The sequence below is a fragment of the Schistosoma haematobium genome, chromosome 4, assembly GCF_000699445.3.
Source record: "Schistosoma haematobium chromosome 4, whole genome shotgun sequence".
In the NCBI taxonomy this organism is placed as follows: Eukaryota; Metazoa; Platyhelminthes; class Trematoda; order Strigeidida; family Schistosomatidae; genus Schistosoma; species Schistosoma haematobium.
Genome location: NC_067199.1, coordinates 28327423 through 28350388, shown reverse-complemented (window position 1 = coordinate 28350388; position 22966 = coordinate 28327423). Strand labels below are relative to the sequence as shown.

At 31.1% G+C, this 22966-nt stretch overlaps 1 protein-coding gene across 1 annotated transcript; it reads right to left on the bottom strand.

Annotated features, from left to right (window-relative positions):
• Positions 1-423: 423 nt before the first annotated feature.
• Positions 424-20115, bottom strand: SYN1 (synaptotagmin C2 domain protein, Syn1). Its single transcript, XM_051216136.1, has 12 exons — positions 19298-20115; positions 16240-16297; positions 14444-14535; positions 13445-13595; positions 11735-11824; positions 10191-10253; positions 9325-9467; positions 8145-8219; positions 7174-7276; positions 5665-5774; positions 3864-4577; positions 424-1445 (listed from the first exon to the last, which is right to left on the bottom strand). The coding sequence occupies exons 1-12, from the start codon at positions 19855-19857 to the stop codon at positions 1247-1249; spliced, it is 2358 nt and encodes a 785-aa protein (XP_051066689.1). The 5' UTR covers positions 19858-20115; the 3' UTR covers positions 424-1246.
• Between the last annotated feature and the right edge of the window lie 2851 nt (positions 20116-22966).

Sequence of the window (22966 nt, the reverse complement as noted above, 5' to 3'; positions counted from 1 at the left end):
TCACTAACTTCTAGTCTGAGCCATGTTGGTAGATGCAGACTACTTGGTTGGGATCCGCGTGACTATCGTAACCAATGGTTGGAGACTGTGAGTGACATGGCTCAGAATCGATCACAATGGCGTAGGTGTATACACTATCTATCTTCCCTTAAACTAAGAGATTAAAATTGCTTCATATCTTTCTACGAACTAATTCTTTCTTCCTGTACTATATTCTTATATGCAATCTTTCTTTCATATATTACCACCACTGAATTAACTACTTTCATGAATCCGGTGTTCATCTTGTTGTGTTAATGAGGTATGGAAACTTGGACCGATGCATATATGTGCCTGGTCCTAAGTTGTAGCTGACTGACTGACAATCATTTGGTCATCCACTGAAACGGTATCACTTTGTACATGATTTGTTAATAATTTTGTAGGATAGTAATTAAATTAACTAGATAAACAACAAGCAATAGACTTTTAAAAAATAAAACAAAAGCCTATTAATCTCCTACCTTTATTGTTCTGGTCATTCATTATGTTTGGATCGGCTTCCATTTTTAAATAAGATTCACTAGTCGAATTACTTCTCAAGACGATAAAAATTTCTTAATATCTTCAAATAATAAGTATAGCAATGGAGGAATAGAGGGAGTTGGAGAGAGAGAAAGGCAGAATAAGAAAACATCACAGAAATAAGTAAATACTTGAAAGGTCAATAAACAACTGATATGAGCACTTTGAAATATCAATTGGACAGATTAATATTGTCACATTTCAATTTATTTTATAAGTAAATTATAAGTAGTAAATAATTAGACAAATAGTAGTGATAAATAATTCTGTTTTTTTGAGATTAATTAACTTGAGTTTCAATTTGTTATTGTATGGATTTAGAGAATTTGTGTATGAACAAAAATGCTTGAACAACAAAATATTAGTAGTAATTGGATAGGTAAGAATGATTAGAAGTATATTGATTTTTTGTTTGATTTTATTAATTAGATGAAACTAAGATAGATTTTCTATGTTAAAGAAGTATGCAATAACATAAATATTTAGTTATTTTATATTGGAAATTTCACCAAACAAATATTTGCAGTAAAGAAGAGAAAATAAAAAAAAAATGAAAAAACTGATCAAGCAGCAATAACATTATTCTTTGTAGTTTGGAAAAAAAATTGATTAAAAGATACAACATTTATAATTAGTAATAATACGTTAGTTATAAATAAGACAATTCTACTGGAAAATTCTTTTATAAATCACCAAAAATTCCAGCAAATGTTTTGCGTAGGTTTTTCATAGTATCATCTGTATCTTCAGTGCTTGGTCCGGTACGTAATGAAGTTTGTCTTGGTGGGACATTTGGACGATCAAGTCCACTAGTTGTTTGACCTGTTGGTTTTCTACTTACATCATTACCAAGTTTTTCAGTACTATATGGTACATTAGAGCTAAATAAAAAATCAGCATAAAAGGAATAAACACTTATTTTCATAGAAAATATTGTCAATTAGCAAAGAACATATGATTTATTTAGCAGAGTGGATGCCATAAACTGTACATAAGTTTTTATATTTTGGATACAATTACGGTGGTTTTTCAGCAGAGATGGATAGTGGTCAGCAGTGGAATCCAGGATGAGTGTATCATAGCATGCCAAAAGAAACTGATCCAAACAACCAGTATAAATGAATTACGGTAGTTGTTTGTATCCAACTATATTCTACAGGTAAGCACTTAGTTAAAATGACTTTGAGTGGTTATAATCTAGCGTTTGATGTATATCCATTTCTGATGACTTTTCGTTTCAAAAGCTGAAAGGTAGTTGATTATAACTGCACCATCTGGTATAAGCTTCTTCGACATAAAGCACGTATTAAAGTCTTGATGTTTTATTCTAGTATAACTGTATTCGAGGCAATATCACTGTTATCAGTCACACGACTGCTTTTTGGGACTTCTGACCATATACTATTAACAGGATTTCAATATAAATTTGACTGAGAACTTTAAGTATATTTCGGAATATTGAAGGCCTTTATATCTGAGTTTAAAATTGATTTCCCTCTTGATCTCATTTCACTATACTTAGATGGCATCTAACATCGAATTTTAAACTATATGGAGTTTTATTCTTGGTACGAACGAACCAGTCATATGTAATGGTCTTGTCGAGAATAAAGAGTAATTGACTTGCGTTTCCGTCATGTTCGTTGACGTTAATGAAGAATGTTAGATTGGGAAAGAAACAATAATTAAATGAATATCACTGATATTGTGTATATGAACTCACTTGATGGGATGCTCCGGAAAAGGTGAATTCTTTTATATAATTGGAGAGGATCATTAAGAAGCGGAGAGGATCGCATGCGGATATCAAAGCATAAATCGGCAAAGCAAGGACAGTATTCCTACTAATGAAGAACATCCCAAACTCAAAATAACTGTCGTGCAGAACCAATGACAGAATTTTCAACACTAGCATTAAACCAGTTCTATCGTATGAAACTGAAACTTGATTAGCTATCACCACTATTATCAGAAGGGTACGGGTATTTATTAAAAACTTGTTAGAGGGATATAGATTGGATTAAAGCACGTTCCGTGAAAGATTGTATTGGGGCACGCTGACTAGCTATCTCTTATCCAATCAACGCTAGTCGATACTTGGAGAAGACTCTAGAATCTTTTCATGTGAAAACTATAAATATACTAACGTTTCTCTTATTGTGATTCCTACTTACATATACCCTTGTTATTTGGAATATAATTTCGTTCCTGTTCAATCGTGTTCTGATTTGGTGACTTGTCGAGTGAATTTGTATCCAAGAATACTAAGCAATATGAATAGTTTGGTCGTAATAAGAGAAATTATAGCACAACTGTATACTGAACAGACGCGAGATTCATTAGTCAGAGACCATCAGCAATAATCAACTCTGAGAGAGAAAAAATCAGATGCTAGTTGAGGAGGAAATCGGGAAAAGAAGTTATAAATGTACAGAACACTTTTTATGGAAACCATCAAGCTGGATCACAAGACAGACCGTAAGTTTGGATCATCAAGGCGAAAGGAAATGAGGCTGGCCACAGAATACATTGTGCAAGGAATCGAAAACAAATACCTGGAGAATGAGTAATGCTTAACAATAACTGTATAGGAGAGCCTAGGGCTTAGTTGCTTGGGGATGCCTGGTTAGTGACCTAGGTTCAATGAGAGGTTGCATGTTAATTAGGATAATCTATGGAAATTTTGGGAAAAAACTCATGTTTCGTCAGAGTCTTTTATTATTTCGTGTAAAAACCATAAAACGAATGAACCTTAGTTGACAAAGTGCCACACTATTACTTACTGTATTATTGATGTTTTTAAAGGAAAATCACAAAAAATTTTGTTTCTTGATGTGAAGGTACAATTAAATTCGTAATCTGTGATCTAATTAATGGCTTTTGTTTCATTATGACATTAAAAAAGAGAAGACTAAGTGCCATCCCACTTTTATAACAAGTTAACTTTATGCAGGTGTTTCTATATAAGGTCTTAGTAAGACTCATGCATGGCTCCTGGTTCATAGTAATATTACAGTCTAAGATGATTGGCTTTTTTCTGGATCTCAATAAGGTTAATATTTTGCGTAGACATATACTTTATGGAAAAAATGTGATAAATATTGTTTGAACTTGAAACTTAAGATAGGTTGTATGTTCAAATAAAATGTTTAAAATAATATCTTGTTCTAGGGCGTGAGAGTTCAATGTCTTTTAAAGAAGATAAAACTTTATGTGAGGGTATAAAAATCGGGATGAATAGATTTGGTTTCACTTCATTCATCTGCATTTTAATTATTGTCAAAAGCTAGAAGACCAACCTGAAAGAAGATCCGAAAGATTGTTGAGGAGAACTCATCATTTTGGTTCCAGTAGTATGATCAGAAGCATCAAATCCTGCCGACGGTTGTTGATTCATTAGATTTGGTTTGGTAGTTGAATCCATTGGTGGTATTTTGGAAGGACTAAATAAGCCAGATGAAGAACTTTGGTCCCATGTATGCGAAGAATAATTAGTGTGCGTTGTATTTTGCATACTGGACAGTCCCCCGATATTTGAACGGTACCCAATGTCAGAATTTTCTGAAGCCGTACTGTGCCCTCGACTCGCTGCAGTTGTCACTGGTGTACTAAAAGAAGTTTGGTGTGGTGTATCAGCCCTCGAAGATAGTGAACTATTAGGTGAACCAAAACTTGTGACGAAACCGGGATCAGAATGCTTACTCAGTGCAGGACTTACTGATCCTATTGGTTCACCTATAAGTGAATTAGTATTTGACGTGATACCTGTTGACGGTGGATATTTTTGTGTTACTTGGGGCTGGAGACTTTGTTGAACATTTACTGGTTGCGATTGATGTACTTGTGAGTAAGGTTGTGATGGAAGTTGCTGAAATGGTGGATTATACGTAGGGTGTACTGCACTAGGTCCAATACTAGGCTGAGCAGCAGGTGTTGCACTTCCTATACCAATACCTACTGGTCTTTCTGTTTCGCTTGTTCTACCGATTGTTTGTAGACTTGGAACCTTAGGACTTTATATGGAATAAAAAATATTTGTAAAGCATATACATACATTTTTCTTATAGTAATTAAACTATGAAAAGAAAAAAGCATTTGTCTTAAAAATAAACTCGACAGAATAAAGTACATACCAACTACGCCTAGCTATATAGCAGGCAAGATAAGACTGGATTGCATGCATGCAGCATGCTCATTCTATAAAAAAATACCAGTACGAAATTACCGGAGAAAATATTTTAGTTGATTTAGAGTCATATAGGATTAAAAGTAAACGGAAGTGAGATAATTGTAATTCACAGGATCATTAATATTCGGTTTACTTCGACTACTGTACTTTCACTTCCGAACCAAGGGCAAGTGTATAGGGATTTAAAGATATACTCAAGTGAGTTCTACATGAGTAATCAATTCTTTGTATGTTTCCATCAAAACAGTTTCTACTTAATCCATATTATTTCAGTATTAATATGTTCATACAGATAATAATACCAGTTTTGCAGAATTTTGTTAAAAAACCATTAAAACAAGTTAATCATGAACAATAGCGCCAGTTTAAATATTATCATATTGAATTTAGAAATCGATTCTTTTCTGCCAGCTTTCAGCATCGAAAAGTGAGTCCGCTGAGTGATTTAAAGTTTCAGGATAAAAACATTAAAAACGGGTAAAACCTGTAAAAGTTCAGCCCAACCATGAGGATATTAATGACAGCATTGACAGAATATTAATGATCGATTTTGATTAGTTACAAAATCTATCTTCTATTTTCGAAAGTGCTTTAAAGTTTATTGCTCATTTATGAAAATAACAAAACTTCAGTAGTTATCGGTAATATATTTTAACCCAAATTTGTGATCTAAATGAAAATATTGCACATCCTAGACATAATTCTAGTTTGAATAGCTGTTGAATGGCTACATTGGAATTCGCTGCTCTCGTAGCTATGAGACAGAGAAGCTCAAGTTTGAGAATCTAGTTCTTAAGTAAGTATTCTTGTAAAAGTACGTACATATAACTATTGACTTCATTTAATAATAAAATATAAAGGTTGTATTTTCCTAGCCAACTTTATTTTGATATTTATAAGTTGGCACTTACATAGATGAAGAATATGTTATAGACTGCATACGTTGCATCACTAGTTCAGCAATTTCTGTCCTATCAGTTTCTTGACTATCTCCATAGAGGGTCATGTCTGAACCATTTGCCTAAAAGTTAGGTCGAAAAAGAATAAATATACGAAAATGACGCCATAAAGTATTTACACGCTTAGATAAAAACTATACTATTGATTAACATATTGTGTTGTTTGGTCTGTAGGTATGTTTGACTTTTCTAATACTATATAAGATGGGTCGAGATGAGTAAAATTAAACTGTATATTGTAAATAAAATCTAGATTCTAATAACTGATCAATGACCAGTAACCAATGATATATTATCTACTTGTCAGTCCTACTGAATTTCAATTTACGAAGTCTCTAATATGGTTTCTAGCCCAAGTGATCGAAAATTGTGGATATAGATCGAGGGCTCGTGTCAAACTTCTAATCAGTCTCTTTGATATAGATAGGATCACGTCCACAGAGCTGTAAGTCCTACTATTGTTAGTTAACAGAGTAGAAACTAATCGGCACTTAAAATCTTAAGTGAGCAGAATCCTGTTCATGGATTTTAATTGTGTTATCCCATCAACCTAACTACAGATCAATAATAACTGCTTTTATGGGATTTGGATGTTAATATCTCTCTACACTTTATGTTATGGAATAGATCAGTTGAAAGCATTGGTTTCTGACATCTATAGTTAACGCAGTACAAAATGCAGATTCTTGGAGGGAAAAGTTCAATACAATTATAAACTAATTTTTGTGCTTTATGAGTTTTATAAATTTTACGGCACTAAAATATTACATTATCATTACTATTTTGTCTTGTTGTTATTCTGAAAGTACACAATCCTATAAGAAATTTAACTGAAGCTGATGAACAGTGAAATAAGAACTATGAATACCTCAAAGTCAGAGGTTATCACTCACGAAATTTCACTAATTAGTGAGTTTTATTAAAAAAAGTGGCGACCAATCTATTTTTATTGGTATGGTAAATCTTTCAACTGAATTACTGATTTATAACACTATTTAAGTTCCACCAAGCAACTAATGAGTTTGATATGGATCTGCATACTGTTTACGTTCCTAAAGTATCATTCCGGGAAACGGGTAAATAAATTAAAATAAGAAAATTTAGACTGATTAGTTGGATCGGTCTATAAGTAATCAAAATGACCCCACTTAGACCTGTATTGGCTAATTTGCAAATAAATGCACATTTATTGTTCACAAAATGCTTGAATGAAACGGTTGGTTTTCAGTTTTAAGTTAATAAAATTGCAGTTAGAGGCTAGTTATTGAAAAATATGAAATTACAAGAATACTGAAAAAGAGTAAATGAACAACCTGATAAATCATGTACTACTGAAATAGATTAAGATATTTTGGTTGTAATTTTCTACATTTTAGTCAATACACGGAACACAAACCATATTAAAACTTTAAAGGCTTATGCGATAGTATAGTTTATATTCCATATTTCCAAAGTGATCACCTCATAAATAAAATATTCACCGCTTCTTGATTGTAACGCATCAATAGAACAGATATCCAAACCTCCAAATAAACGGGACACTTCATCAATCCATATTTTAAATCTGAAAATAAATTAAAGCGGATAGTTTTGAAAGTGTAGAGCCTATCAGTATCAGTGAAACGAAGAGCTAGTTTCAAAAGGCCATTGGTAACTAATCGGATGAGTAGAAAGTTAGCTGTCGAATTTCATCATTTTTTTTAAAAGTCAGTGTATAAAATATAGGAAGCAAGAGTATAATATATACCTACGATTTATTCAGCTCTAATTCGTCAAAACTAATGATAAGAATTTGATCACTACCAATATTTACACCAAGACATGTAAATAATGATGACAGTGTTTATTGTGTAATAGGTGTATAAAATTTCTCCTCTGGTACCTACAATTTATTTATATTATCAAATCAAATAGTGAATTTATTGAAAAGTATGTAAAAACCTGTTCATATAAACGACAACCAAACTAAGTATACTCTGAAAAATATAATTGTTTCATTTGAAAGACCAAGTATTCGATTCATAACAATGATATAAATCTGAATCATTTATTACAAAGAGGTTACGATCATTAAAAAAAACGAGATTCTAATTGATAAATAGGCATTACTCTTTGATCGTCTTTCAGTCTACTTCCTTCATTTATTCACCACCTGACATTTATTTAAGATTTTATCGACCTACGGATTTCCGATAAGTAACTATTTTATTGGATCAAAGATAATGGATCAAACCATAATTCATTTTGGATGTTGAATGATTTAAAACACAGTATAGGACTGTTTACTTCGTATACCCTGAAAATGTTTTATACAACGTGATTAAAGAGGTAGATAAATTTCATTGTATATATAGTTGTAGAAAGATTGGTGAATAAAATCACGGTAATTAAAATTACAAATGTTAACAATGAGGATATTAGAGTGAACTTACTTGTCATTCATTGGGACTTTTTCCAGTAATGCTGATCCAGTATTCGATTTCCAATTACCGGATATAGCCTTACGCCTTTATGAAAAAAAATTATATAGTTTGACAAATAAATGCAAGAATCAGTAAACCACTTTTATATGAACAAAATGAAGTTATTTTTTTCAGGTTGAGAAATCTCTTTTTGAATTCATTTTTAGGATTCTTTTACCACGTCATGTCACAGTCATATTTTTGAACCAGGTGATTGAGTAGTATTGTTCTCGCTGGATCTGGAGGTCATGAGTCCACTCCTATGTGAATTCGACGGTGTGCAGTGCTGGTGAGTTATTAACTAGGATATTTCCAGATAGAGTTGTTTATTTAAGCATGAGGCTTAAAGCCTAGTAAAATTACTACCCTCACTAATCATGCGACAGTAATAAGGAGAATGTGAACCAGCTTTTTGACTTCATGGCTTTTAATACATGAGGTAAAATAAGTTGCAAGATTTTTAGTGAAAATCGTTTTTCGCTTAATGAATAAAACATTATATTGTGGCTTAAGCGCTTCTTCATATGATTTTTTCCTCAAGAATAATTCAGTTTTTCTAGGTCTATGTATCACTCTGTGATAATTATATTTAACGAATGTTATCACTGATAATTATGGGTTGATAAATCCCATGATAGTATCTCAGTTTTTATTTTCAGTACGAAGTGTATGATATTACTTTTTCCTTCTTTCTTTATTTTGTTTATATTTCATCAATTAAATTATATTTTTATCCAGGAGCCTAAGACAGACCTGGTCGATATGTTAGAAATAACCTAGCCAAAAGTCTACCTAGTTCCACTACTTTCAGAAATAAATGAATATTGAGTAGTCTTTATGTGTAGTTAAACTATATATTTTCCGTAATTACTGTTATGATATTTACTATCAGCTATAATTATTACATGTGGTTATAAAATCGGAAGCCCTGTAACCACAACGAAAAATAGTACCAAATCCTTATACTATCTGTTTATTGAACGAGTACACTTATCAATAGTCGGTCTAAAACCTCAAAGTGTTATTTTGTTTAGTCAGTGACATTTTCCCCTTGCTGACAAATAGGTATGTAGAACTATATGTGCAGTGTAGTGATACAGGAATTAAATACGTTTGGTTTATAATACATATTAATAAGAATGAAACTTACATGAATGCTTTATAATTCGTACCGATTTTTTGTACATGGAGATCACAATTGGCATCAATGAATGGTTCTGTTGTGGCATATGTTTGACCAGAAATCATAAGACCAACCAAATCTTGATAAATAAACGGTGTGTCAGCTTTCACCTTTTGAATGCAAATATTTTGCAGAAGAAAAATACCAGGTACCTTTGAGGTTATGGCGAATAGTATAAAATATCTTATATGTAAATAATAAATTTAGACACTATAGTTATTATTACTATTATGAAAGCAATCATATGAGTATTTTTAAGGACGATTTTATGAACCGTGCTTTCTAGCACATGATTTACTTTTAAATTAGGATTTAACTAACTGGATTATAACTAATAATTAGATAAGTTCATTGTACTGTTCAGCTTTATATAACTAAGCACGTTTTTTGTCTCAAGTAACTGACTGGCTGAACTTTAAATGTGTTGATAACACAGTAAAAAAGCTCCATGATGAAACCGTTGTATTTTAATGTATGTAATAAAATAACTAGTATCGTGCGTTCAGTATGTTAATTTTTGTGAATTGTATCTGTTGACAGTCATAATTATATTTGTGCTGCTTTTTTTCTTCACGAAATAAATTCACTCACCGGAATATTATCCGGCTATGCAATCGTTTTACTTTGTGACTTGCTGCCGACAATCTCTTGGAGAAAATATGCTACTGTATATGACATCGGCATGTCGTAAGTTTTACTTTGAATTTGGATATTTTATTGAAATGAAGTTATCTTATTAAAAAAGACAAATGGATGTGTTAACAACAATGGAATGAAAAGTTTGATGACAAAGTCAAGTGGCTTGAATTTACTAAAACATTTGATTTACATACCTTGCCTTCGCCACGATGACCTACTCCGACTTTCACAATAACTGGAAACGCTGGTGCTACAACCTAAAATGAATATGAATGAAGAGAATCAAAGGTTTATAACAATAAACAAAATTGAGTTATTTAACTAATTATTCAGGTGACGTGTTCGATACTTCTGATAAGGGATTACCAACAATATAAAGATGAAGAAAGACATAAAAAGCTCCTTCTTTTGATGTTTATGAAAATGATGAAAAGTGATAATTTCTAAATGAGAAATTGAAAATGACTGTTTTTATAGATAGTTTTCAGTTTTTATGATGGGTTAGGATGAACAATGTAACTAATCTTGTTTACATTTTCTTAGCCACTGATGATCTTTGAGAAACTTTTCATCACGATGATAAAATGATTTGTGTAATGTTCACGGATGAGCTAAATAAAAACAATTGTTCATGATAGTAATAGACTTGAAAGATGTCTGTCTGTAATTATAAAGCCCTTAAACTACTTAAAATGTTAATCACTTGAAATTACAGAAAGAAATCAATATTAGATCATAAACTTCAAAACAATCTATTTTAAGGTAGTTTAACTGTTCTAATTTACTTTTATATAATCAAGTAAAAAACTTAACCAACAGATCACATTATAGCTACATTGAAGAATTTGTTTTTACAATGAAGAAGTTGAAAAGAACTGAGATAATTTAGAAATTGTTAAATGTTTGTTCATTAGATATAATTCAATATCAATGAAACTTATATTTCTGTAAGCATTTATCAACTAGAAAACATAAAATAAGTAATACTTGAAAAAGATAGGTAAGAAGATATATCTGGGTGAAAATCATCAGTACTCTAATCGTTATCAGTTATTATTTATGAAACAGACTACCACCAAGCGTTATTTAAGTAAAACAATTCCTATCGTTTATCAGTAGATCAAGTAATACTCGGCCAAACGAGAAATTACCTAATTTAGATGATCCAGTTAAACTCTGAGACTAGACTGTAATCTGCGAAGTCAGTTAAGTTGAATTTGAGAAAGGATTGTCTCAGGCAGTATCGACTGATAGTTATGGTGTATTACCAGTCGATTGAAGTGGATAAATTTCCAACGATGTGTTTTAGTTCTATAGCTCAGAGTACTTGATGATCCTGAAACCTGTCAATTATATGAACTTGTAAGAAGTTCTAAACTAGTACAAAGATGAAGTCAGTGCTGTCCAGTCCTCTGTTAGTATACAGTTGATTTGAGTTTATGACGGTAAATAGTAGCGCTGAAAAACTTTTATAATGTTATGTCGTCATTGCCAGAATCTAAAATGATTCGATTCCGAAACTAAACCGTTTTTTATAGGATAATAATTTTCACTGTATTAAAAGTCGATCTGATTTTATTTCCAATGAAGCTAGTTAAATAAATTTTGTATGTATACCTGAACACGATCAAATTTTATGATGGGCTTTTCAATTATCGCTTTATACGTTAATAAGGACAAAACTAATTGCTAAAATCACTGTTTCATTATAAAAAAGTATACAGTTTATGATACATACCATTTCTTTATGACTTGTATGATAGGTTTGTGAAATAAGTGGAAAATTTTCTTTGCCCAATCGATTTCGGATCATTAATAAATGAGCGAACTGGAAGGAAAGTAAATATATATTTAACCTGAAGAACTCGGTTAATTTCAAGAACAGCAGTAAAGAAAGAATATTTAGGACAAAAGTGAATTAGCTTAATGAGGAAGTGTATTCAGTTAGTTTAACGTGGTATATTGAGTAGTGATAACGTTAATTTTAATTTATAAGAATATGAAGGTTCACTTATGAAATGTAGATCCGGGCAATATGAAAACTATTCATAAAGTTAGTTGGAAGTATATCTTTTTCATTTGTAGAAACGGTTAAACAAAAGTTGGTGTGTAACGAAACTAGTAGTTATAACCTGCTGTCTACATAACTAATGATCTGTAGTTACTATCTTAGTTTAAATACATATTCATGAACCTTACCACTGAAAATCTTTAAGAAATCATTGTCATTGTTTGGACAGATTAACTTCTGAATTATGGTTAACAGTTAGTATAGGCTTCTAAGATTTTACAGTTTCGATCTTTACACACATGTGCTGACCATTATTATTTTGTCACTGATTATATAAGCTTCATTCATTCTAATCCTACGAAATTACATATTTTTGTAACGATGTATCTGTGAACAATACAAAACAATAGATAATCTCACTCAAAAAGCTTGATTCTTGACTTATTACCATAGTTTACTGGTCAAGTTATATAAATTGACCCCTAGGATAAATGCGCTCTTCAAACTTTGTTCAAAAGTATATTTATATGAGCTGTTTGATTGTAATTAATCAGCTACTTGTCGAATGAGCAATCTAATTTGAGCTTCAGTATGAAAAGTATGCTTTTGTTGTATATACACATAAAATCTGTTGGTAAAACCATTTAGTGATGTATAATATCAGCTGTTATTCTGCATATGTACGACAGTAGATGTCCTATAAGTTTTCATAGTGTATAAAAACTTACACAAAAAATTTAAATTCCGAGGATTTGTAGTTGGCTTTTCCAGACTAAGTGATACATTTTGAACATGTATATAGGTTTAATAGTAAATCAATTCAAAAAAACAAAGGCGAAAATAAATAAACCTGAAAGCCGTTTAAATCAGTTTATTATAGAACTCTAAGCACATTTTAATTAAACTCTCAATCTAAACAATATAACATAGGAAGGAGATGAATTTTTTAAACACTATACATTTCATCACTTAATATGTCTGGGACTGAAATCTACAGAAAAATTCGCCATATGTATGCGTTGAAAAATGAGAAAGATCATAATTCAATTAAAATGGTCTGTAGATAAATAAACTGTAAAGCAGTGTTTAATAAATCTAATAGACATTAAAAACGTAAGTACGACATGTTTGTCTTCATGATTGTAATTGCTATACAAAATATTAATGTTGTGGCCTTAAGATTTCGATAGAACAATGAGAAGGCCTTAAGATTGTTCTTTTGGTGTTCATAGTTTTAGGATATCCTGAATTACTTTTAGTTCATATGATTTCTGTTTTATGAAGCCGAATTCATTGAATATACGGGTGTTACCACCAAAGCTTTAGTAGAAACACATTTGCGAGAATTTCTTCGGGTAGATTTTTTGTTACGAAAAGGAAGTAAGTATGTTAATAACAGTAGTCCCATTAACTAACCAAAAATTCTAATAAACTCACAAGCCATGGGCGATTTTTCATATTATATATTGCGTGCAAAGTATTCATACATGGTGTACCTCCATACATTAGTCCAGTGAGTATAGGTTGCCAATTCTCCTTCAAATCACTTGGATGTTGTCGTATCAGGACAAAATCAGGTTTAAATGATCTAATTTAAAACGAAATAAAATGTCGAATTTTACACAAGAAGTTTTATTTCAAGGGGATTGTTATTAGAAGACCTGGGAAAGTTTTATTGTACTTCAGGTTGTTACACTAAACAGTTGAATGTGAAAAGAGTACAGGTTGATAATAAAGCGATTAAGCTGAAACGAGAATAAAGTATTAACTTTTATACATATTTAATTAGTAAGTTTAGTTGAATCTGTGGGATAGATTTTGAGTTATATATAATGGCTTCCGTCGGTAAATGTTGCTTAGGTAATAGTTTATTTTATTTAATTCCCTTCTCATAATGAAATCTAACATAGATATCGCATAGGGTGATGTATTAGTAAACGTAAACGCGTTATAATATCTGTTAACCATAATGGTTTTTGTATACTGTCTCAACAATCTCTTAGGGTGGTCTAGGAATTAGGTAAATTAAACAGTCAATTTAGATATGTATGATTTAAAAGGATTTGGATAAAGCTGCTTAGTGTATAGCCAAAATCTTTCACAGGAAATGAATAGTTTCGTCGGTCTCAAAACAACCTCTTTATCCATCCAATATAAGTCAGATGGTGGATACTGCTGTTATGAAGAATGGCTTTTATCAATAAACGAAGAGGAAACTGACCCATATTCCTCCAGGATGTCTGAAAACTCGGTAAATAAAAGCCTCATGGCACAAATTTAAAATTGTTACCAATTAATGAAATTTAATTTCTGACGGAAGATCAACTTACCATACTAACCATAATCGAATTATTTATTTCATGGAAAAGACAAACAATCGTGAGTAAACATGTTTAATTCATCTCAAACTATGAAACCGCTATTTTATAGACTTACTTTAGAGGTTTTGAACGTATTTGATCGGAATAGATGCTAACGACGCAACCTTGTTCGCTATAGGCTGTCATTGAAATTTCTGAGAATTGAGCCTGAAATATCAGAACAACAAAGGAGCTTAATTTTTCATGGATTGATCTTAAACCAGTACGAATTATTGGTCAACTTTATATTATGAAAGAACATGCCGATTTCAAGCCTCAAAAACGACCATGGTGTACTATATATTTAAGGAAAAGTCAGTTGTAATAAAGAGGTAGTGCTAAGTAGGTGGGAATCGGAAAGTTAGCTTCTTACGAATAATAATTAGAGTCCCCTCCATATTAGGGGCCCAGTCTTCAAGGTCCTGTTTACCTGCCTTGATCTTTTACTTTTTTCTTGACATTTGAGAGACAAGTTTCAGTTTAGTTCCACGGTATGCATATGCTAGCATTATCCTTATATTGTAAAATTATCAAACCATTACTACATAAAGTCCACAGTTGATAATTCGGTTTCAATGAATCAGTTATCTAACCTGAAAACAACTTATATCTGAACCTAGTTTTGATAGATATATTGAATAATTAGAGAAGATAAGATGAATTTATAAATTCAGTTGATTTATAAACATACTTTATAGCAACGTCTGAGTTTGGTGGCAGAACTTTCGGTACTGTGTACTGATTATTAACTAAAGCTTGTTCACAGCACATTTCTATTCTACATAGACGAGTATGGAAATCATCTGAATACACACAATATTTATAGTGAATTTATCTGAAAGTTTAGATAAGTGAATATTATGGCATACTCATCAACTGAACGACAACAAATAGACAATAATCATTAGATAATAATTTAATTATTGTCAACATGTGATTTAGTAAATACCCCATTTATAAATTTGCTTCATTTAATTTTATCATTTCTAGTTAACATGCTAATCTCAATTCATCAGTATTAGATAGAAGTGAAGAATATAGATGGTTGATATTCAAAACATCACAGAAAGATACTAAGTAAATTTCTTGTGGATTTTAAAAGCTTAGCAGAAAGTTAACAGAAAGAAATATTAAGGAATAGTTTTCATGAAGCTAAAGTGATTGATTTATAGTCGAAGTGAATATGAGCTATATGTAGCGTAATGAAAAATTGAAGGTATCTACTTCTGTTAATCAGTTCCTAATAATTATATTTACGTGGATTTATTTAAGTAAATAACGAAAAAGTAAAGACGGAATTCAGTATGAAACATAGACCAATGATGGATAGTAACTAGGAGATAGCTGGTTAATTTCACTTTTGTTAAAATTCCTGATAGTCGAATAAGAAATTAATTTGTTCATCTCTTACACTATTCCAACCGTCATAGATCCAGTTTCATTAAATTTCTAGTGATTTTTTGTTCTTGTTTTCATCCTTGGTTAACTGCTTGTTACAATGATGTTAACTCGATTGTTTATTGAATAAATGAAGAATTATTTTCCCCTTCAAAGAATAAATTTGGATGTTTACTCTATAGCCATCCTTTTCAGTACCTACTGTAAACAAGTTCTAAGGTTAATCTAGTGAATCTTCATTCATTCATTCACTTCTGGATTTATAAATCGATGAATATTTCAGTATTTTGTAAAATAATTGTAGCCTTTAGTTCATAAATTTATAGCGACCACGACATTAAAATGAGCCATTAATTAACATTAACACAGATTAATATCAGAGTTAGGAAACATTATCAAAGTGATCATATAGATGATACACTTAGACATAATTAACTTAGCATAAAAGCTGAATTGATCTAGAATTCGACATACTTGTTCTACTTTTATTTCCCAATCTCCCATCAGCTTCTTGCCTCTGAAATATTTACACCTTTAAAAAAATAAATGAAAGTTAAGAGACTTATCTTAAGAGATCAAGATTTAATAAAACTTTCTTAGTACACTAATAGTTTTATTACCATTCGGCCTTCTGTTCTTCAAGCCATTTGTGATGAATTGATTTATGTAAGGTTACCAACAGATGAATAGTAAATGTTTTATTGAAAATATAACTATTCTCTACAGTTTTGCTTAAAGGAAGATGTAGGCTTTAGAAAATGAAATGTATAAAGTAGATTCGTTTTTATTTTATTAATGATCATAGTATTTGTGACAGTCGCCGTAAAATTGTTTTGGAGCACTATTCAGTTATTCTGTACTGTATGGTCATTCAATATGGTAGTTGGATTAAATTCACCACAAACAAAGAAACTTAGGAAAAATCTGTTTGGACATGGTCCTATTTTTCAACTTGGAAAGTAGTATTCATTAAAAGAATATTCAGATAACAAATACTACCTAAAATATCGCATCTTCACAACTAATCGATAAGAATAGATCGAAAATCCCTTGAAATTAGCGGGCCTACTTAGTTTTAAAAAGGATCTCAAGTGAGGGTTTTTAAAAATGAAATTTTACATCGCTGAATAAAAGCATGTTCTGTTTTCATCCAGAACAAGTTTCATTTCCCAACTTCCTTGTTGCTACTTATTTTATTTTATTCGAGGTCCACTTTGTTAGCTTTGCTGTAATAAAAGTGGTGGAAGGCATGCTTTGCTAATCCTGATAGTTTTAGTAATGCTACTTATTACAGTTCAAATGACTGAACTATGAAGCTTTAATTGTAGGGTTGAATAGTATTAACAGACCCAACTTTATTTTTATATTTTTAGAAAATTATTACATACGCACCATATTAATTAGTTCTGATGTACCTGTTTGTGCTTGGTTGTGTTTGGAGATTTCGTTGTCTTCCTGTCAGTTCTTCTTTTTGTTTACTTGGTTTTTTGACCTAGTTTACTCATTTATGTAAACACAATGGTTGAATTTCATTTCCTTTCAGTCTTAAAATACAGTTACTTTATCATGGAGGATTTCCCCTTGGGTTATACAAAAGGATCTGGTTTGACCTATTTCAGTATTGTTTGCTATTCATGCCTTGAATATTTTGTGGGAAAACCGAATTTTGAAATTAGTATGTTATGATAATATTGGTGATTTGTATTCAGCACATATATGATGAATAAAAGCAGTATGTCTATTTAAGAGATGGATTGTAATTAACAGTAGATACCAGGAGGTGCATTTCATCGAATTCATGGATCGTCAGTGGAATATACTTGCATTCTAGAGTTGATGTACACTCCGGGATTTGAACCCAGAATCGTTTGTTTTAAATGTCAGAATTCAATTGGCAATATCAACACCAGGATAACTCAGAAAACCCCTACAAATTAGTGTGTTTAGATGTTGATTATTGATCAAATAATGTATATTGAATTTATCCCGTAAATGCTGTTTTTAGTTGAGTTTTCTAAATCAACTAATTGAATTGTTCATAATTGTAAACTTAGCAAAATTTCAGCTTGTCTGAAGTGTGGTTTCACTTTGATGTCAGGTATTCAGTTCAAAATATAGGAATTCTAGAATGTAAAAAGTGTGCTTCATCTACTTTTTGGCTGAGATCTCTTTCAATAAGTACAATGTTTTAGTTCCGTTTGGTTGATATTTAACAGTTACCCAAACAAGTCACTTAGTTACATCTAAAATAATACTATATGTATGGTTTCAACATCACTGCCTTGGTTTCTAGACTCATAATGGCGTTATATATTGTAGTCAGATATAACACATATAAAGTTATTTCTCCTTTTCAGATCTATCATCTTATAAGAAATGCAATAAAGTTGAATATATTGACTAGTGGTTAAGTATCTAAATGGTCAAATCTCTTTAATAAAGGATGACTGGGAAATTGCGTAACATTTTAAGAGAAGTATTCAACTGTTGTCCATATGCAAAAACGTAAGTTTAGGACTTTGATTCAGTATACAGTGAAATAGATTTCTAGAAAAAACAACTATCAGACAGGTTTAAATTTTGTTGTAGGGCAATGTTAAAATGGGTAGTAAAAATCTAATAGCGCGACAAGCAACATTTTATCGGAAGATATAAATTAAAATAAGGTTAAAACAGCTATTTCATCCGTTACTGTTATCAACAATTGTACTACTGGATTGAGTTACTTACGTAAAATACGTTTTAGAATATTACGTACTACACATTTGGCGTCAAGATTAATTTAATGGATGTGAGTTGGCCACAATATGTAGAAAGGTAAATACACCTATGTATGAATGATAACATACAACTAATGCTAGTAATCACGTATTAAATAATTGAAGTAAGGCAATTTCCTAACTTAAATGGGATAGTGTTAACGCGTCACTCAAAATATTTTACCGTAATGAATAAATTTTACTTGCATTATTCATTGTAAGCTCTAAAATGCATATTATCAAAATATTTTTTAAAACATTGAAATAGTTTTCTAAAGATATTGTACTCTTTTTGAGACTTGAAAGTTCTGAGTATGATCTTTAGTGGGGTTATGGTGGTGGACTGTTTAGAAATTTAAAAATAAGGTAAGACAGTATATTCTATTTAAACATTTTTGAAATTCACTGATGAGTCACTACATTTTCTTAAGTGATATGATACTGAGATCCATTATGTAAGATGTCTTACAGCTTAGTTTGTACCATTTCACCTCATTGCTAATAACACCTTATAAATCTTTAGTAAACAACGCTGATATGTAGGAACACTGATGACTCAGGGTACGGATATTTTCATCTTCCAACCAATTAGTGAGCAAAATGTTTAACTTTGATTTCATTGTCTAATCAAATATTTCTTGATATGGATTTTCGTACGATTTTTATTTACCTTACTATATTTTCAAAGTGCATTATTACCTTAGAGATAATCATAGTTTAAACATAATACTTGACAAGACAGGTGCACAAAGTTTTCATAAATTATCACTCACCAATCAGTTTGCGTGTCATCTATGACTAGAAGTATTTTCTGGTGATCTTTTGAAGACATTTTCCCGGATATATTCTGAGCAGTGGAGGCAGCAGTATTGAAACTACGCATGAGTGTATTTGATATCTGACCAGTTAAACTTCCCATTGGACCCATTAGTGAGGCACCAAGTCCCATACCTCTCGTTGGTGATGTTGGTGCACTTGGATAGGCACCACGTCCTCGACCTACAGATCCAGGAGTGTGATTAGCTGTAGTTGTGGCTGTCTGAGAACTAGAGAATTGTTCGGCCATGGTAGGGGCTGTAGATCCGTATCTCATATCGTAGTTTGCAGGACCCGTAGAACTAAAATCTTGGGGTTGGTTTGAATAACCCTGCCCTGTAGTTTGAATATTAGAGCTTTGCTGTTGATACTGTTGATATGATTGTCCAGACTGTGTGGTCGATCCGAATCGTAAGAAACTAGGTAGTCCCTCTTGCATACGCTTGTCAGCTAATTCACCTTGCAGGTCCCCAGATGAGAAGCGTCGTTTTAAGTAAGTAATCATCCCAGTATTCATACAATCAGTTTAACAAGTTCTATTGTGTGTATTAAGATGCATGTATTTTTCGTACTATGAAGATTATAGATTCGCGTAGTTTATCCGCTAAATTACACGTGAACGTCAAGGGATGGATACACAGAATGAGTCAGAAATCTAAAAATTCATCACTAGCCTTATAAATCTAACAGAATAAATCAATAAAATATCCCTTATGAACGATGATTGGTTTATAATAAATTCAATCATCTGCCAATTACATATACTTCTACAAAAATTTAAGTCAAAAAATTAGAACATCTATGGAAGAGAGAATCAGCCCTGAGTCTAGTAGAATATGACCTTTCTAAAATGTATAGTTATCAAAGCAATGATTGGTAGAAAGATAGGCTAACTCAGTGACCTTTAGGAAGTAGTTGTATGATTGGTGTAAGTAGGAAGAAAAGATAAGCAGTTATCAAAGTGATCAATAAGAGAATTCGCGTATCCTCAACTATGATATGAAACTATATATCATTTTTGGGAGATCAGGAGAGAAAAATCGAGAATTTATTTGTCCTACTAAAAGAAGAAAAATTAGAGTGTTGGTTTAGAACAATTAGAACTAATGCTTTTAGATGATCATTAACTAAAAACACATTTGGTATTTACTGACTTAAAAAATTATAGATGAATTTGCACTTTATATGGTTTTCTGTATATTGCATACTTATGGCTTGAATTGAAAATATGTAGTTTCTTTTTTCCTTCAATATAAGACGTATGATAATAGGTTTAAAATAAGTGGTTTATATTAGCTTTTAATAAAACACGAGATTATATGTTAGCAACAATCAGTATCAAAACAGTAGAATACTAGTCAGTATTTACTAGTGGATAGATTCAGATTATTGAAAAAAGGTTTCTATATTCATTATATAAAACCTAAAAATATCCGATTAGTTAAAATGTATCCACATATATATCTGCAGTAACCTTTTCCAGTCATCATTGAACTATTACTTCACTTGTTTAGTTATTGATTAATTTAACCATTCAGATCATTCAGAATTCATAACATTGACTAATTGAATACAAAAGCCAATTAAGTAGAAGACTGAAAATTTTATCATTAAACACAATAACAGAAGCTTTAGAATTGATTATTTATTAATTAGTTGTATATTGATAAAGAAATCTTTTTCATTTTCATCTGAAGTTGAGTTAATATATGGTAAGCAAGTATAATGATCTTTGAAAAAAGTCGATAATTTTAATAGTACGAGAGACTAAATAGTTGGAATAACTTGTTGAAACTGACCTGTTTTATAAACGTAGAAACTCTAAAATATCTTTGTAGTAACTACACAAAAAAGCTTATGTTTTCATTTGATTATCAGCTTTTTCTCTAAAGACTGATTGTGAAACGATGAGGAAGCCTGTTTGAAAATTAAATTCACTTGATGTTATTCACTTGAATCTCCCAATTGATGTTTAGGACTTCAATTGATCAGTCTCTTATTGGAATATGTGCATACTATGCGAATTGCCTCGATATAGCCTTAATTCACAAGCATTATACACAAAGATGGATAATGGCTAGCATTGGAATCCAGGACGCACGTTTCGTCCTATTTGGGAATTGTCAGCTGGATGTACCTGCGTCTCAGAGTTGATGTTCACTCTGAGACTCGAACTCAGTACCTTTTACTTCAATCACCATCGCGTTATCCACTTAGCTACTGAGTCCTGATAGCCACTTGATTGTGCAATGGGGTAAAGTTTAAATTCACTTGACATTGTTTGCTTGGATGTTATATTGTATATAAATAAGATCAATGTAAAACTATAATATGATACTGTATTGTACAAGACTAATTCAATGTGAAATATACACCAGCTTATATATATAATAGTCTCAACAATTTGATTACCGAAAACCTAAAATTTAATAATATTATCTACAAAATACATCATAAACATTAAATGAATAATTATAAAAGTTACAAAGTAGTTTATCATTGAATCTCTTCACATTTTTCATATTTTAAAGATTTTCTTTAAGAAAATTATATAGATAATAGAGATGACATCGAAAACATTTTTGTAGTTTCATTTGATTCCCTTTATGATTAATAAACATATTATAGTTTGACATTAAAGAGGAGGAAAATGTATTTGTAAAATCTCAGTGAAAGAATTTGAAGTAAATCCAACGTTTCGCCTGGCAATCTGGCCCAAACTTTCTCAAGGAGAATAGTTTGGTATAAATATTTTACGTAATAAATTAGAATAATTTTTCGCCATAGCAACACATTCATTTTCATAATTTAAAATAGATTCTATCATATCATTTTGTATATTAAATAATTCATTAAAATCTATTATTTTTGCATTTAATGAATTATATTCATTGTGAATTAATGTTTTAGCTAAAATATCAATTTCATTATTCATTAAATGTTCATTTCTATCATAGATTATAAAACGTGTTTGAATAAACCATAATAAAAGATGAAATATTTTCTGGCAGATAGATGGATTGAATTCAGGGTTGAATAACATGATATAAAACATTTTGAACTTGTTCTGATTTTTTTTATTATCTTTATTAGAACCAGATATTGTTTTTAAAGCTGAAAGAGAATTAATTATGTAATGCCCTATATAGTCCTTCAATTATCGAAACCTTCAATATTTTAACTGCAAAGTATATTTAAATGAAAGTTCTATTCAGAATTGTCGGAAATAAATTTGTTACATCATGAATATTCATGACATTTGATACTGAAGAATGACTTTGTAAGTGTTTGAAGTTTAACAACTGATTAGGAACTCATATTTTTTATTTAACATACTGAAAAACATGACCAACATTCTTTTTATCCAAAGTCGACTGGGGTGTGTCTTATGTCATTTTCAACATTCTTCACTTCAAGTGGGTGTTGGCAGTATAAACATGGAAGATACAGACGGAAGAATTAGTGATTAAGGAGATGCTAGTTCCTGTTTACCTCAGGAAACTTTCCATATCAGGATATTTTCAAGTTTGCCTGATTCGTTATTAGTAGTCATCAGATCTCAGCTTCATATTTTTGTCTGAAAAGTGGTTTTGATATTTTTTCATGAATGTTTTTGATTTCATTAT

Bases quoted from the DNA above. Each gene is read 5' to 3' on its own strand.
- SYN1 (XM_051216136.1), bottom strand. From the start codon at position 19,857: ATGAATACTGGGATGATTACTTACTTAAAACGACGCTTCTCATCTGGG. The intron at 10,254-11,734 runs GTATGTATCATA...TATTCATTTTAG, and splicing joins ATACAAGTCATAAAGAAATG to GTTGTAGCACCAGCGTTTCC. The intron at 7,277-8,144 runs GTAAGTTCACTC...ATTTATTTTCAG, and splicing joins AAAGTCCCAATGAATGACAA to ATTTAAAATATGGATTGATG.